This window comes from Apium graveolens, chromosome 1 (genome assembly GCF_009905375.1).
Source record: "Apium graveolens cultivar Ventura chromosome 1, ASM990537v1, whole genome shotgun sequence".
NCBI lineage: Eukaryota > Viridiplantae > Streptophyta > Magnoliopsida > Apiales > Apiaceae > Apium > Apium graveolens.
Genome location: NC_133647.1, coordinates 143,705,961 through 143,720,489, shown reverse-complemented (window position 1 = coordinate 143,720,489; position 14,529 = coordinate 143,705,961). Strand labels below are relative to the sequence as shown.

General features: G+C 37.2%; 1 protein-coding gene across 1 annotated transcript; it reads right to left on the bottom strand.

Annotated features, from left to right (window-relative positions):
• Positions 1-13,853: 13,853 nt before the first annotated feature.
• LOC141707840 (uncharacterized) lies at positions 13,854-14,252 on the bottom strand. The gene has a single exon (XM_074511234.1). It carries the CDS (start codon positions 14,250-14,252, stop codon positions 13,854-13,856), a length of 399 nt encoding a protein of 132 aa, XP_074367335.1.
• Positions 14,253-14,529: the final 277 nt, after the last annotated feature.

Below are 14,529 nucleotides of genomic sequence, written 5' to 3'. Positions count from 1 at the left end.
GGCACGAGCACCTGTAATTGCTCTCTTACACTTAAAGTGTCGGCCACCTCTTTGGCCTTTCCTGATAGTAAAATTTCCTTACAATCAATGTCGTTTGAACGATCTCCAACTAAATTTTCTACCTCATTTCCAATCACTGCTTGTGTGAAGATGTTTTCCTTAAGTCCTTGTGATAAAAAAAATCACCATTTTTTCCATAAGTCACTGCCTTAGTCTTTAAATGTAAACATTATCATGACTGACTCTCGATCGTACTTAGGATGACTTTTATCTTGGGCCTTTCTTGCTTTAACAATTCTGACCTTCATTGGTTCAATCTATACTTCTTATGGTTTAAAACTTGCCCACCTGGCATTATTATAATTACGCCATTTTTCCTTCATCAAAATTTCTATTCTTGAGAACTTTGAATATTACCTTTCTCCTTGTAAAACCTCTAAGGTTATCCTTAAATCCTTCATCAGGTACACCCTAGGCACAGGGCATATCAAGATACCATTTACTAATACCAGAATCATTGTCTATATACTTCTGAAAAATTTCTCCACTGATCCTTAAAGGTTGTTGTTACCTTAATCCTTTCCAATTCATACTGTCAAAACTCATGCTTTCCCTATTAAGGATGAAATTCCAACCTTTATGCATTCCCCTAGGATTCATTTCAAGTTATCGGGGTTTTATCTTTAATTCCACCTTTACAAGATACTTACACTCTTCCATGGATAAATCAAGTCATTTATACTTGATAGATTACCTTATTCAATCATTCTCACTTCGATAGTCTATACTTAATTTCACAATATCATCCTTATTCAAACTGAGGTCAACACATATGGCCTTCAAAAGATAACAAGGGTTACCCGCTTTTCTTTCCTAATTTGGTAATGATAACATGGATGTTCTGGAAGATATTGGTCTTGTTCAACGTGAACATCTTCTTAATAAATCCTCATTTTCTTCTGTTGTTTATTTCAACAGTCATCTCAATGTTGGGATATCTCTCATTCCTGGCGTCTCCCTTTTTGGGTATCATGCCACCGGTCTTACACTTCACATTCTTGAAGGTCACCTACTTCATCCAATTTTCCTAATTTCCTACTTTCTTGTCTCCTCAGTCTATCCGCGTCTCATTATTTACCCTTCGAACTATCTCAAGGTTTCCTTGAATCCTCCCAACTTACAGGGGATAAAATATATGTATCTCTTATTCCTTCAATCATCAACTTTAGCTCATAGTGAATCATCCTCATCCTGACGATCACATACTTTTATATTTCTATTACAATGATTCTTTAGGGTTTCCTCATACCCAACTCCCTTATCATTCCTCAAACTCTATTGCCTTTATATTCCTTTCCACTTCAGTTTCTTTTTATTTTTCTTTCTCTTACAATCATTTCATGAACCCACTAATTTTTCACTTCAAACATCACGTTGTTCTGGGATTCTTGTCATCAGAACGAATCTTGACAACTTTTACAATCTTAGATTCATAATTTATCATACTCGTCCGCCTTTATTTCAGCTCTAAAGCTTTTACACTATCTCCATAACCTTTGGAATTACTTTCCCGAAAACAATTGTCTGAACTTTAATCAGTTTATTATAACCTCTGGCTCCGTGCCTTTCTTGGCCTTTCACCAATGGGTGGCCTCTCTCTTAGGAAGGTAAGTGACAAAAACAGTCTTTTGCGCTTCGTCAATCATTTAGAATCTCAAATGATTCCTATATTTCCTTTAGCCAAGCTCTTGCCTCGACTGGGTCAACCTGTTCCTTGGAACTCTGAGAGCTTAGCGACTTAAAGGTCATGAAAGGATTTCCTACTGCATTATTTCCTCAAGGTGGTGGTTGGGAATAAGAGTATAAGTTCTGTTTAGACAGGTCCATGAATTTCCGTATAGGAGTACCGTCTCGGGTTTCCTTATCTTGCTCGACTTCTGTTTTTTCAGTATGAAATGTTTCATCCTTCTCCCATAATCAGGGTTATCTTATACGTTAAAATCCTTGTTTTTCATTTCATTATGTTATGGTTCCTTCTATCTTGATGGCGACCTCCCTGACTATCACATTCAGGGTTTGCCCTAAATCTTATTCCTCGAACTATAACTTTCATCTAAGATCCCGTCCTTAAGCTCTTGAACGTTTGGAACCAAAATTCTGTAGGAACAACTCATTATTCCATTATCATCTTTCTCGGTATTAATCTCTTCTCTATTTATTGGCTCCCTGCCTTCATTCATCACTTTTTCTGGGCACAATATGATCTTCTCCAATAATTCGGGTTGTATTGCAATCTCAAACAGCCTTTCGGTACCGGCTCCGATTACCTTCACTTCTATTTTCATTTTCTCAAAATCTCTTATCAACTCTCCCAAAGACAGTTTCATCTTGAGTCTCTCTTTTATACTAAGGGCATTAGCCACCATTTTGGCTTTCCCTGGATGATAAAGAATCTCATAATCGTAATCCTTGATTAGCTCTAACCACCTCCTCTGGCGCATGTTGAGCTCTTTCTGCGTGAAAATGCACTAGAGCACTTATGGCTTGTGTAAATCTCGCACTTCTCTCCATACAAGTAGTGCCTCCAATCTTTAGGGCAAAACTATTGCCACGAGCCCAAGCTCATGGGTGAGGATATCGAATTTTTATATTCCCTTAATTGTCTTGACGCGTACGCGATTACCTTGCTGTGCTGTATAAGAAGCACCCTAATTCCATATGCGAAGCATTACTACACATCACAAAATCTCCTTTTCCATCCGGCAATGCCATCATAGGGGCCGCCACCAATCTTTGCTTCAGTTTTTGAAAGTTGTTCTCGCATTTCTCTGTCCATTCGAACTTCTCAGTCTTATGAGTAAGCCGCGTTAAAGGGGCTACTATCTTTACGAACTAGAACGAACCTCCGGAAGTGACCGACCAATCCTACCTCTGGTAGTTTCCCTAACCATGGTTATCAATTCCTCAGTGTTCCTTTATTCATTCTTGTCAAGATCCCCCACGGGATCCTCCTCAACAACAATCCCTTCTAGGACAACATCCTCAACCGCTACATCCTCAATATGAACATCATCCGGTCCCGTGTTAGGACACTCTATCGGATCCACAATCTGATCTCCAATAACTAATAAAACATCATCGCGTTGTTGCTCCTCAACCTCAGGGTTCGGAGTCCCGCTACCATATACGATAACGAACTATACTTCTATCACGATATTTATAAGGGTTCCCATAAGGGTTTTAACTGTCAGTACTACATTAGGTAGTCCGATTATGAACTTGGCAAGAGTTCTTATTATCTTAGTGAACTTATTATCTTAACGTCACATCATCTCTGAGGTTTATAACGCTTAGCTCTGATACCATTTCTGTAACACCCCCAAATCCGGGGTCGGGGATCCGGGTTGTCACAAGTTCCATTTCCCTTAATAACACCCAATCTTAATAAACAATCAACTACTCTGTACTATGACCCCACAATAAACACACACACCACAAGTTATAGTCTCAGAGATGAATATCCAAAAATAACACGAGTCATTTTATTCCAAAATTATATGTCATTACACCTTAAAAGGGTTTCTGAATAAATTTACATTTCTTTGCCATTATTACAATTGATAAAGATACATAAATCTGGTACATCAAAAGTTGAAAGCCTAGCCTATTGGTAGTTCCTACCTCAGCTACAGCGACATCAACGCCTATAGGAAACTGTGAAACGTTTCCTATCCGCTCGTGAATTGGGAGCTTGGTCCTGTTCATCTTGTCTATCTGATATTGTGTGATGAAAGAAGAAAGCAAGGGTGAGCAACAAGCCCACCGAAATAATATGTATAATAATTAACAATATATGAGCATTCTCATAGTACTCATGAAAGTCTTGGTCAAGAAGAAATGAACCAAGCTGATATCTTAATGCGATGAAGTCGCAAAATATTCAGTATATATACATATATACTTTTCAAAATCTTGGAAGTCCTCTTCCATGCATAATACACACAGAGTTCCAGTGTATAACTGTATAAAAATATCGTTGCAAGGTGATCTCATATATCTAACCTTGTCTCAACATTTTTCTGAAACCTTTGTCATTCATAAGACAATCATTAACTAGATATAAGTTTAAAAGATGAAGTTACAAGATACTCCAATATACTTATATCTTTTCCGAATACTACTTGAACTACCACCGTTCAATGTATAAATAGTTCATCCCATAGATTAAGCTACAAGACAAAACTTGTATAGAATCAATCTTTAAAATATCATCAAAATAAAATGAAGTTATGAGATACTTCATTTGATGCAAACATCATTTTGAAAACTTGACCCTGCCAACACTCAACAATCGCCCAACCGTAGCCTTTCTATCGAAGTGCTCTGGGTAGTGTTGCAGAAATATCCAATTGGATGATGAACTCATTACGGGAGTTTGCCGCGCCAGGAAGACCACTTACGATGATCAGTCGTAGTAGTGCAACCCCACCATTTTCTACATGTAGAGGAGAACCTGTCGGATTTACTTGTCAACCGAACACTGGACTCCTAAGGAATGGACCGTCTTAGCGGAACTTCCGGGCCATTTGGGCCAATATAATAAGGTTGGGCCGGTGCTACTCGACCACTTACGCCACTCCTAGTTCAGATGAAATCCATGACTCTGAAATGTAAAGCTCGTCCCCCCTTTCCCCAAGTAGAAACTTGTTGATACGGCTCCACCAAGAAGTCGTATCTAGTTGGAAAGGAAAACTCACCAATATTTCCCAGGCGATGCCTGTTAATGGATTAACTTGTTCCAAGAATTTTACTTCCCGAGTGTTGGGTAAGTAATCAAAAACTCTTTTATCGAAATAGCAACCTTGTTGCGAATATAAAACACACCACAGAGCCGGATCCCTCAGGTTTTGAGTGAATATTTAAATCCCCTTTGAAAGGAAGATCTTAAATATTATAAAAATAAGTTTTGGGATCCGCTCTAACTTTTAAAATCATTTTGAAGACTCGCAAACATTTTTAAGAATGTTTGGAGTAATGTTGATTTAATAAAATAAATCAGTCCCAATATATTAGAAAATATCTGAATATTATTATTTAAATAATATTCCCATAAAGAATAATCTTTATAAAAATAATTGAAGTAGAAGTTTTAAAACTTATACTTGCAATGATTATTAAATAACCAAAGATATACTTATACGAAAGTACTATCTTTATTTGAATAATCAAAAGTGAGTTTGATCATCGACACATTATTCCTTAATAAAATAAAGAATAATAATTAGCAATTAATCGGAGTCATAAGTCCTCGAATGAATATTCAAAATAATATTCAATAATAAAATAAACGGGGTCATAAGCCCTCGAATGAATATTCAAAATAATATTCATTAATAAAATAAACGGGGTCATAAGCCCTCGAATGAATATTCAAAATAATATTCATTAATAAAATAAACGGGGTCATAAGCCCTCGAATGAATATTCAAAATAATATTCATTAATAAAATAAAGTTATCAAATAAACCTTATTTGATTCATAGTTTTAAAAACTATTCATATATATATATATATATTATACTCGGGAGCATCGACTCCCGGTTTTAGAAAAATGTTCTCCTTTGGGTCCCCTATACTAAGGGTATATGCAAATTACCGCTTATCTCTAGCATAGGTATTATCAACTGAATCAACAGATATATGCATCAAGGATACGAAACAGGCATGCATATATACCATATCACATGCTACAATATATCGCAAGAATTTGCTAATTAACCATCATGCATCTATCACAAGATAATGCATATACATATGTATACATCACAACAACAGTATAACGGGTAGAAAACTTGCCTAAGTGCTCCCGGATAGACTTAAGCTTAGAGTGGGTCCGATAACCTATGAACAACAACATAAGTCGGAATTAAACCCCGGTCGCTTAAGAAACTAGACTTTAACCATTTAGAGTCCTAACGTTCACTTTCGCGCTTAATGATTCACTTAAGTCGCTCGAGTACCCTCGGCTCCACCATTTTTAATAAATTAACCATTAAGAGTTTTAAGGCGATTCTTTCGCGAGTACCTTACCAACTTCCTAATACTCTTTATATAAATGTTTCATACCCCAATTAGTCATTTAAGGTCCTTAACCAAGGTTTCAAAGTAAGGCGAGGGGTAATGGTTCGGTCGCGAAATGTCGTTACTTAAAATGGCCGTTTCTCCTAAACCGTACATCGGAATCAAACGAACTACATATCAAAACGAAGCTCGTAACAAGAACTGTCTAATCATGGCAATGGTCAAAACCTAGCAGTGAGTTCACGGGTCCTAATGTTAAGAACAAAAACAGTCTAAAGTAAATCGGACATTACGACGGCTATGTTTACGCGATTACCCAAATTTAAAACACTCCAATTCAACCCACAATCAATCCACAATCACAACCCAATCAAAACTCCATCCATACTACATCATAACAGCCCCAACAACTCAATATTAACAATTTATACTTATTCTTAAACTTGAATTTAACTACACTTAAGTTCATTACTCAACAATCCAAGAATTACCACTCCAAAACTTCACAAAACTAACTAATCTCTACATTCACAACAAGCAAGCCTCCCATGAATTAAAATCAACAAAACTAAACCTAATTACTCAAATAAAGTTAGGGTTTGGAGGGGTTATACCTTCCTTGGAGAGTGGAGAATCAAGAGAATGGCTTGGAATCACCCTTAAAGTCCTTATTCAAGCTTAAACTAAACAAAACTTCAAGAACGAAAATTTTAGTTCTTGAAAAACACTATTCACCATCTTCTTCCATGATTTTTACGAAGAGATTGTGAATGATTTAGGAGCTCAAACTTATAGGATATCCATAACTATGCATAAGGAGTCTTAGATAATTACCTTGTGATTTAACAATGCTTGGAACTTGATTTTTGATTTTCTTGCTTTGGAAAAGAAGAAAAAGCCGAGAGCATGGAAGAAGAAAGGGGAGAAAATGTTCTAGTTTTGGTGAAAATGAATCGTTGGCTTGGTTGGTTGATTTTTTGATTTGTTTTGTTTTGTTTTATTACCTTTTTACCATGGTAACTTTTGTGTGGTTCTAATTCAACCAACAACACACTTGTTTGGTCATGCTTATGTCACCATGTGATGTCACCCTCCCTCCTTTGTCCTCTTCTCATTGGTTTGATGACATCATCCCCACTAATCTCTTTGATTAGCTTTTAATTATTTGTCTAATGACCGCTGATCTGTTATACGGTTCGTTTAACTTTCATTTTCGTTTATCGTTTGAGGGATCATACCCGGAATCTTATTACTTGGGTTTCCTTAACCTTTCTCAATACATTATATTCCTTTTATGATCCTCTCTTATAATCCTTGAATTTAAATCCTTTTTTTATCCTGTTACCTTATACTCAATTCTTTCGGTATCTGGTGGATTTTCGGAAAAAAATCAAAGGGTTTAGATTTCAATTCTGACGATCTTTACATACACTTATATACCACATAGAGTACTAATAATATCCCAGAAAATCAATAAAAGAACCCCTACATAGTGTGGCATGAAAAGTTTTCTTATTCAGCATAATCAGCAAAACACTATTCATAAGGGTTTCAAAAATTCCAAAAATTGGGGTTATTACAGTTATGCATATGTTGTGTACTTGATGATTTCATAAATAAAACACCTTAGTAGATTTTACTTAGTGAAATAATGCAGCACTCGACGGATAAGAATTATAGTTCCGATGGATAATTGATTATAGTCCCGACGGATGATGACTTATTTATCCATCGAGTGAGTAGCTTATGTAATAATGAGTCTGTAGCAATTTCTGCATTCACCATTGTGTAGATTCTGTAAGTAGTATTCAAGTCATGTTGACTTTAACTAGATATGCAGAATAGGTTGATTAATTGTACATAGATGATGTCTTGTAATTCTGCATAAGTGAAATGAAGTCAAGTGCCAGTTTGCTACCCGACGGATAACCTACAATGAAGTCGACGGATGATCAAATAGACAACCCGACGGATGATCAATATCTCGACGGATGATCATGAACCTGACGGATGAAGAATTCGAACATCAGTTGACAGTGACAACACAGTCACATGCGTCGTGTGGATGCAAATGGAATGTGGTAGCCTATTCAACTGGGTTTTCGAGAACAAAGAAGCATTACCATTTCCATGCTATTATGAAGATATTCAAAGATGCTGGAATAGAGTAATGAAGTAGCATTGTAATAGATTAGATAGTTTTTGTTTTATTATCTTGTCTTATTACTTTGTAATCTTGGTGATATATAAACCAAGAAGTAGCAAATAGAAACAATAATCTGAGAGACAACAAGAGAAACATTTGTAAGCAGAATTCTTAGCATTTCTCTGTATTCTCAGCAGTTCAATATTTATAAGCAGCTGTGAGCATTCTTGCACATAGGGTTCTCTCGATATATAATATATATCTCTGGTGGAATCATTCAAATCCACCAGAAAGTTTTTAAAGACTCTTGTTTTTAATTACTTGTGTTTTGATTCACTTAAGTTTTATTCCACATTGTGCTAATCAATACACTTATATTTATATTTGAGTTAGAACATTTTATTTCAAGAAAAAGTTTCAAGAATTCCATTCAACCCCCTTCTGTAATTCTTGTCATATTGTTAAGGGAGTAACAAGATTTGAACAGGGCCAATCATCACAAGGATGTGCCATTGTTCTATTTCCCTGTAATGCAAGCATCTTAGGTAAGTGAGGTAAGTTCATCTATCCCTACAACTATTCCAACCTCAATTTCTTTGAGTTCTAGTGTGGCTATGGCAACTGTGTCAATGACCAAACAATTGCCTACCCAAGCTACCAAACCTGCAACTATTTCAAAATCCAAATCAAAGAAAGCCCCATCTGGTATCTCTCAAAAGATGCTAGTTGCAAAATCCATTAAAGCCAAAGAGGGGAGTGTGAATGAGGGTAAGTTAGGTGAGGGAAGGGGTGAACATCAAAGAAACCCCAAGAATAAGGTTGGAAAGTTGAGTGGATCCCAGCCTAGCCACACTGCAGTTTCCCAACAAACTGTAGTGCTTAAAAAGGACAAAAGCTTATTTCTAGCTGCATCCTCCCAAAAGGATGTAGTTATTGAACAAAGCTCTCAACCAAGATCACAAGCCAAGAGGGTTAGGGACACATGCTCACCCCAGACTTATGCTAGAAAGAATAAGTCTAAAACCCTTGGGGATGCATAGGGTACACACACAGTGCAAACTGGTGTAACAGACACAGTCACTGCACCTTCACAAATTCAGTTTGATGTGGCTCCAATAAATGTGGAGTCACAGCCAGAATCTCTAGTTATAGAAGCACCTCAAACACCCAACTCACCAACAAATTCTCTGGATGTGGATATGATAAACACATCAATTCCTGATTCCCCTTCTTTAACTCTATTGGGGAAGCCAAAATCTAGTGCAAGTAAGCATCATCTTTTAGATGATTTGTTGGCTCACTTTCCAATTCTTTCAGGAACTGTTGTAACATCTGTGCCCAAAATATCTTCAATCAACACAGAGTCAACAATAGTTTCTATTCCCGGCTCATTCATTTCTACTCTCTCGACGGATATTGCTCATCCGTCGAGTAGTAATTGTATCCCGACGGATAAGCTTGACAGCAGTTATCCGTCGGATAGCAAATCCACTCACTCGATGGATATCACTCATCCGTCGAGTATCTCTGCACAGCTTCAAACTTCATTTATTTCAAGTGTAGAAGATTTAGTGGTTGTACAGTAACTCTTAGGATTGAGAGAGAAGAGTGTTTTGAGTGAGAGTCTGGGTTGCTCCCAGGAAAAAGGAGAGGAAATGAGTTAAACTATGCAATCCATTTCTTCAGGATTGGCAAAAGAGAGTGAGTGGAGTCCCACCTTAATAGGTGAAGGTGAGGGTGGGGAGCCAGGGTGAGACCCTGATGTAACAAAAGAGAGAAAACGAGAGAAATGCAGGTACTGGAGCTATAAGGATGGATGTCATTGCTAGTGAGTCAATGAATGTCCAGGATGCAGATAGGGAGGGACTATCTCAGCATCCTAAAGTTGTTATAGATTCCACCTCCCTTGAAGCTGAGGCATTTACTCACCCTGTTCCAGCTTATCAACTTCTAGCTGAACAGGGCAATGACAATGCAGAAAGGATGCTGAATTTGGTGCATACCACACAGTCTATAATGAGAGCTAAGGATTTCATCACAGCTTTACCTTCTACAGCTGGTGATGTGGACTATGAGACTGGTGGTTCAGCTGATTTCTTTGGAGATGGGAGTGGGGATAGTGAAGATGAAGCAATGAATATAGGGTGAGAAGTAGGCTCAAGTTCAAGATCAGGTATGCCATCATGGGCCTTCTCAAAGCACTGTGATGAGCATTACTTTAAGACAACCCTGATCCAGCTAATCAATCAGACAAATACTGCTCTTCAAACCACTACTAATGCCAGCACCAAGAAGCTCCTTCAGGCACATCTAGCCTCCCTGCAACTTCAATAAATCCAAGGCTTCCAGCATGCTAGGGATGTAAACACCATGAAGGGTGATATTGAGGAGATGAAGAAGGCCATTTCAGACAAGATAGATTCTAAACTTCCAGAAGCTACAATGCTTGACATCAAGAGGCAATTAAGGAAAAATTCTGATCTGTCAACCAAGATAGATGCCTTGGAAACAAGAATGTCAGCCATGGAAGCATCTTTAACTGCCATTCATCTTCATCAAGCCTAACAGACAAATCTAGTACAAAAACTGGTGGCTGCTCAAACCCCCTCTTCACCTCAACTTGATGATAACGAAAAGGGGGAGAAAGGACCAAGTGAGGGGGAGAGGCTTCAAATTCAAATCAGTAAAGTAATTGTGCCTTCAATTACTGTCTCAAAGCCATCAGTTACAGATAGTATAGATCTGATCAATGCAGCAGCGGCCAACATAAGAGCAGCTGATAAGGAGAAGTTGAGTTTAGTCAACTGAGAGAAGATTGATGAGGAAATACAGAAGAAGTTTGAACTTGTCAAGGAGCCAGTTAAGTCAGTCATCCATCACTCTCAAGTCAAGCAAATTAGTGTGAATGAGAAGAGCATGAACTATCTGGAAAGAGGACAACCTTCCTGCATCAAATCTCCAAAAACTGAAACAATTCTAAAACCAAGGGTAAACTACTCAAAATCATCATTGAAGAACCCTTTGGATATTGTGTATGAGACACTTAAGCCTGATAAAAAGAAGTTTCTATCAAGATCAATTGCTTTCTACAAAGATCCAGCTGATTCAGCTTCTAAAAGGAGAATTGCCAAGATTTCCAGGAATGGGAAAGAAATTTGTATGGTGGCTGGACATCCTCAATTTGCTCAAGCAAAGAGAGAAGAAAATGCTAGATTGAAGCAGGAAAAGAAGCAAGCTGCTCTAGATGCTAAAAAGGCTAAACAGAAGAAAGATCAAATTGCTATCTTAGCCAAGCTACATGCAGTAAATTCATCACAACAAATTCCTGTTCAGCAATCTGAAATTACTGAATCAAAGAAGCAAGTTGAACAACAGAAGAAATCTCCAAGAATCAAGGAATTGGCTAAAAGAACTAAAAGGAAACTGGATATTGTTGACAAGGAATTGGAAGATCAATTTCCTAAGGAATCCACACCATCTACAACTCAAGCATCAAAGCCCTTTGTGGTATTTGAAGATATCAGGGTGGTGGATCCCTACAGGAATATTCATGGTGAACCTATTGTGCCCAAGGATGAGTCAATAGAATGGGAGAACATACCAATTCCTGACTTCAATCTACCAATCCTTAGCAAGCCAAGAAGAACAAAGTCAAGAGCAGTCAAGAAAGTGAAGCTGTCACCTCTCAAATCCAAAGTTGTAGTCAAAGCTCAGTCCAAAGACAATAGGGGAGATTACATGTACTTATGTGACATCAAAGAATTTTATGATCTAAACTTCTATCTAGATGAACTAGATGAAGTGAGAGGAATTGATGCATACAGAAACCTACCTGAAAGGTTAGTGTTCAAGTACAAAGGAGGAAAGGAGATTCAGTGGCCACTTCACAGGATCCTTCAAGAAAGCCAAGTTGTACTGATTAAAGTTTATTCATCCTTCAAGAAGAACTTTGGGTTCAATATTACTGCAAGAAGATTGGTACTGAAGAAGATTGAAGAGCTAAGGAGTGTTAGAGCTAAAGATGCACTTCCAAAGACTCTAATTATCCCTTACACAGGGAGGAGAGTGCATCTAAGGCCCTACTGGCTGATGGAGTTCATGGATGACAAAGGTGTGAGAAGATTTTTCAGATTAGAAGACCAATTGAGCATCTCTAGCAATGAGACTCTTTTGGAAATGCAAGGGAAGCTAAATCTCTCAGAATCTGATGAACTAGAATTCCACAGGAATCTCCGAAATCAGATTGAAGAAAACAACAGAAAGCTTGGAAAGAGATCCAGACCTTCAAGGAATTAGATAGATTTGTTCAGGCTAGAGGAGCATCTTGAAAATGACTGTGAGCAAAAATTTGTACATTTTGTTAATTGAAGCACTTTTCAGTAATATCTACTTTCTTTTAAAGTTGTATTTTTAGGGTATTTTGTTATCATCAAGTATCTCTTAATTTATGGCTACAATTCCAGTTGACATAAATTGGGGGAGATTGTTGTATATATGTTGTGTACTTGATGATTTCAAGAACAAAACACCTTGGTATATTTTACCTAGTGAAATTATGTAGCACTCGACAGATAAGATTTATAGTCCCGACGGATGACTCATTATAGTCCCGACGGATGATGACGTATTATCCATCGAGTGAGTAGCTTATGTAACAATAAGTCTGTAGCACATTCATGCATACACCATTGTATAGATTTTGTAAGTAGTATTCAAGTCATGTTGACTTTAACTAGATATGCAGAATAGGTTGATTAATTGTACATAGATGATGTCTTGTAATTCTGCATAAATGAAATGAAGTTAAGTGCCAGATTGCTACCCGACGGAGAAACTACAATGAAGTCGACGGATGATCAACTAGACAACCCGACGGATGATCAATAACTCGACGGATGATCATGAACCCGACAGATAAAGAATTCAAATATCTGTTGACAGTGACAACACAGTCACATGTGTCGAGTGGATGCAAATGGAATGTGGTAGCCTATTCAACTGGGTTTTCGAGAACAAAGAAGCATTGCCATTTCCATGCTATTATGAAGATATTCAAAGATGCTGGAATAGAGTAATGAAGTAGCATTGTAATAGACTAGATAGTTTTGTTTTATTATCCTGTCTAATTACTTTATAATCTTGGTGATATATAAACCAAGAAGTAGCAACTAAGAAATTATCTAAGCAACAAAGCAGAGAAATATTTGTAAGCAGAATTCTTAGCATTTCTCTGTAGTCTTAGTTGTTTAATTGTTGTAAGCAGCTGTGAGCATTTTGCACACAGGGTTCTCTCGATATATAATATATATCTCTGGTGGAATCATTCAATCCACCAGAAAATTTTTAAAGACTCTTGTTTTTAATTACTTGTGTTTTGATTCACTTAAGTAACTATTCCGCATTGTGCTAATCAATTCACACTTATATATGTATTCGAGTTAGAACATTTTTATTTCAAGAAAAAGTTTCAAGAATTCCATTCAACCCTCCTTTTGTAATTCTTGTCATATTGTTAAGGGACTAACAGATTCGATTTCAACCTAGCTGATGCATTAAAATGGAAAAACATCGTATTTTCATCACCTTCGTCCAACCAAAATAATTTTGCTCTTTGTTTCCAGTAAGCTTATTCTTGAGCTAGTAGATCATTAAGTAAAGCTTTAGCTTCCAAATACTTCTTTACACTTTCCTCGTCAATCTTCTCACTAAGTAGGTCTAGAGTATGTTTGTGTTCTTTTACTTTGTCTTTAAATTTATGGAAGAAGTTTCTACCCCACCTCTCCCTAAAAGAGGATAATTGAATGAGCTTAGGAAGCAAGTGCACAAACGGAATATTATTCCAAGCCTTTGTAACGTTAGCAAATAAACAGGGTTCCTTTTCAAAATGAAACCTAAATTTCTTCACTGATATATCAAGTTGAATGAGTTCCAGGTAGATTGGTTCATGGTCAGGAATAGAAGTACGAAGAACCTTGAGTTGACATAGCGGAAATTTAGACCACCAGCTTGCGGAAGCAAAAGCCATGTCTAGTTTTTTCTCACCTAAGCATCTGTACCCCTACACTTATCCCAAGTGAATTTCCACCATAAAGATCCAGTTCAGATAGATTGCAGTCTTCAATAGGATTACAGAAACCAGTAAGCAGGCTCTGAGGATGAAAAACAATGCCTTTCTTATCAGAAATATACATTAGAATGTTGAAATCACCTAAGATGCACCATGGCTGAGGTGACATGCCTGCCAAACTATGAATGAAATTCCAAGAATCTATCCCCCGAGATCGCTCGGGATAACCATAATA

Excerpts from the sequence above, each read along its gene's own strand:
- LOC141707840 (XM_074511234.1), bottom strand. The coding sequence starts at position 14,252 with ATGGCTTTTGCTTCCGCAAGCTGGTGGTCTAAATTTCCGCTATGTCAA.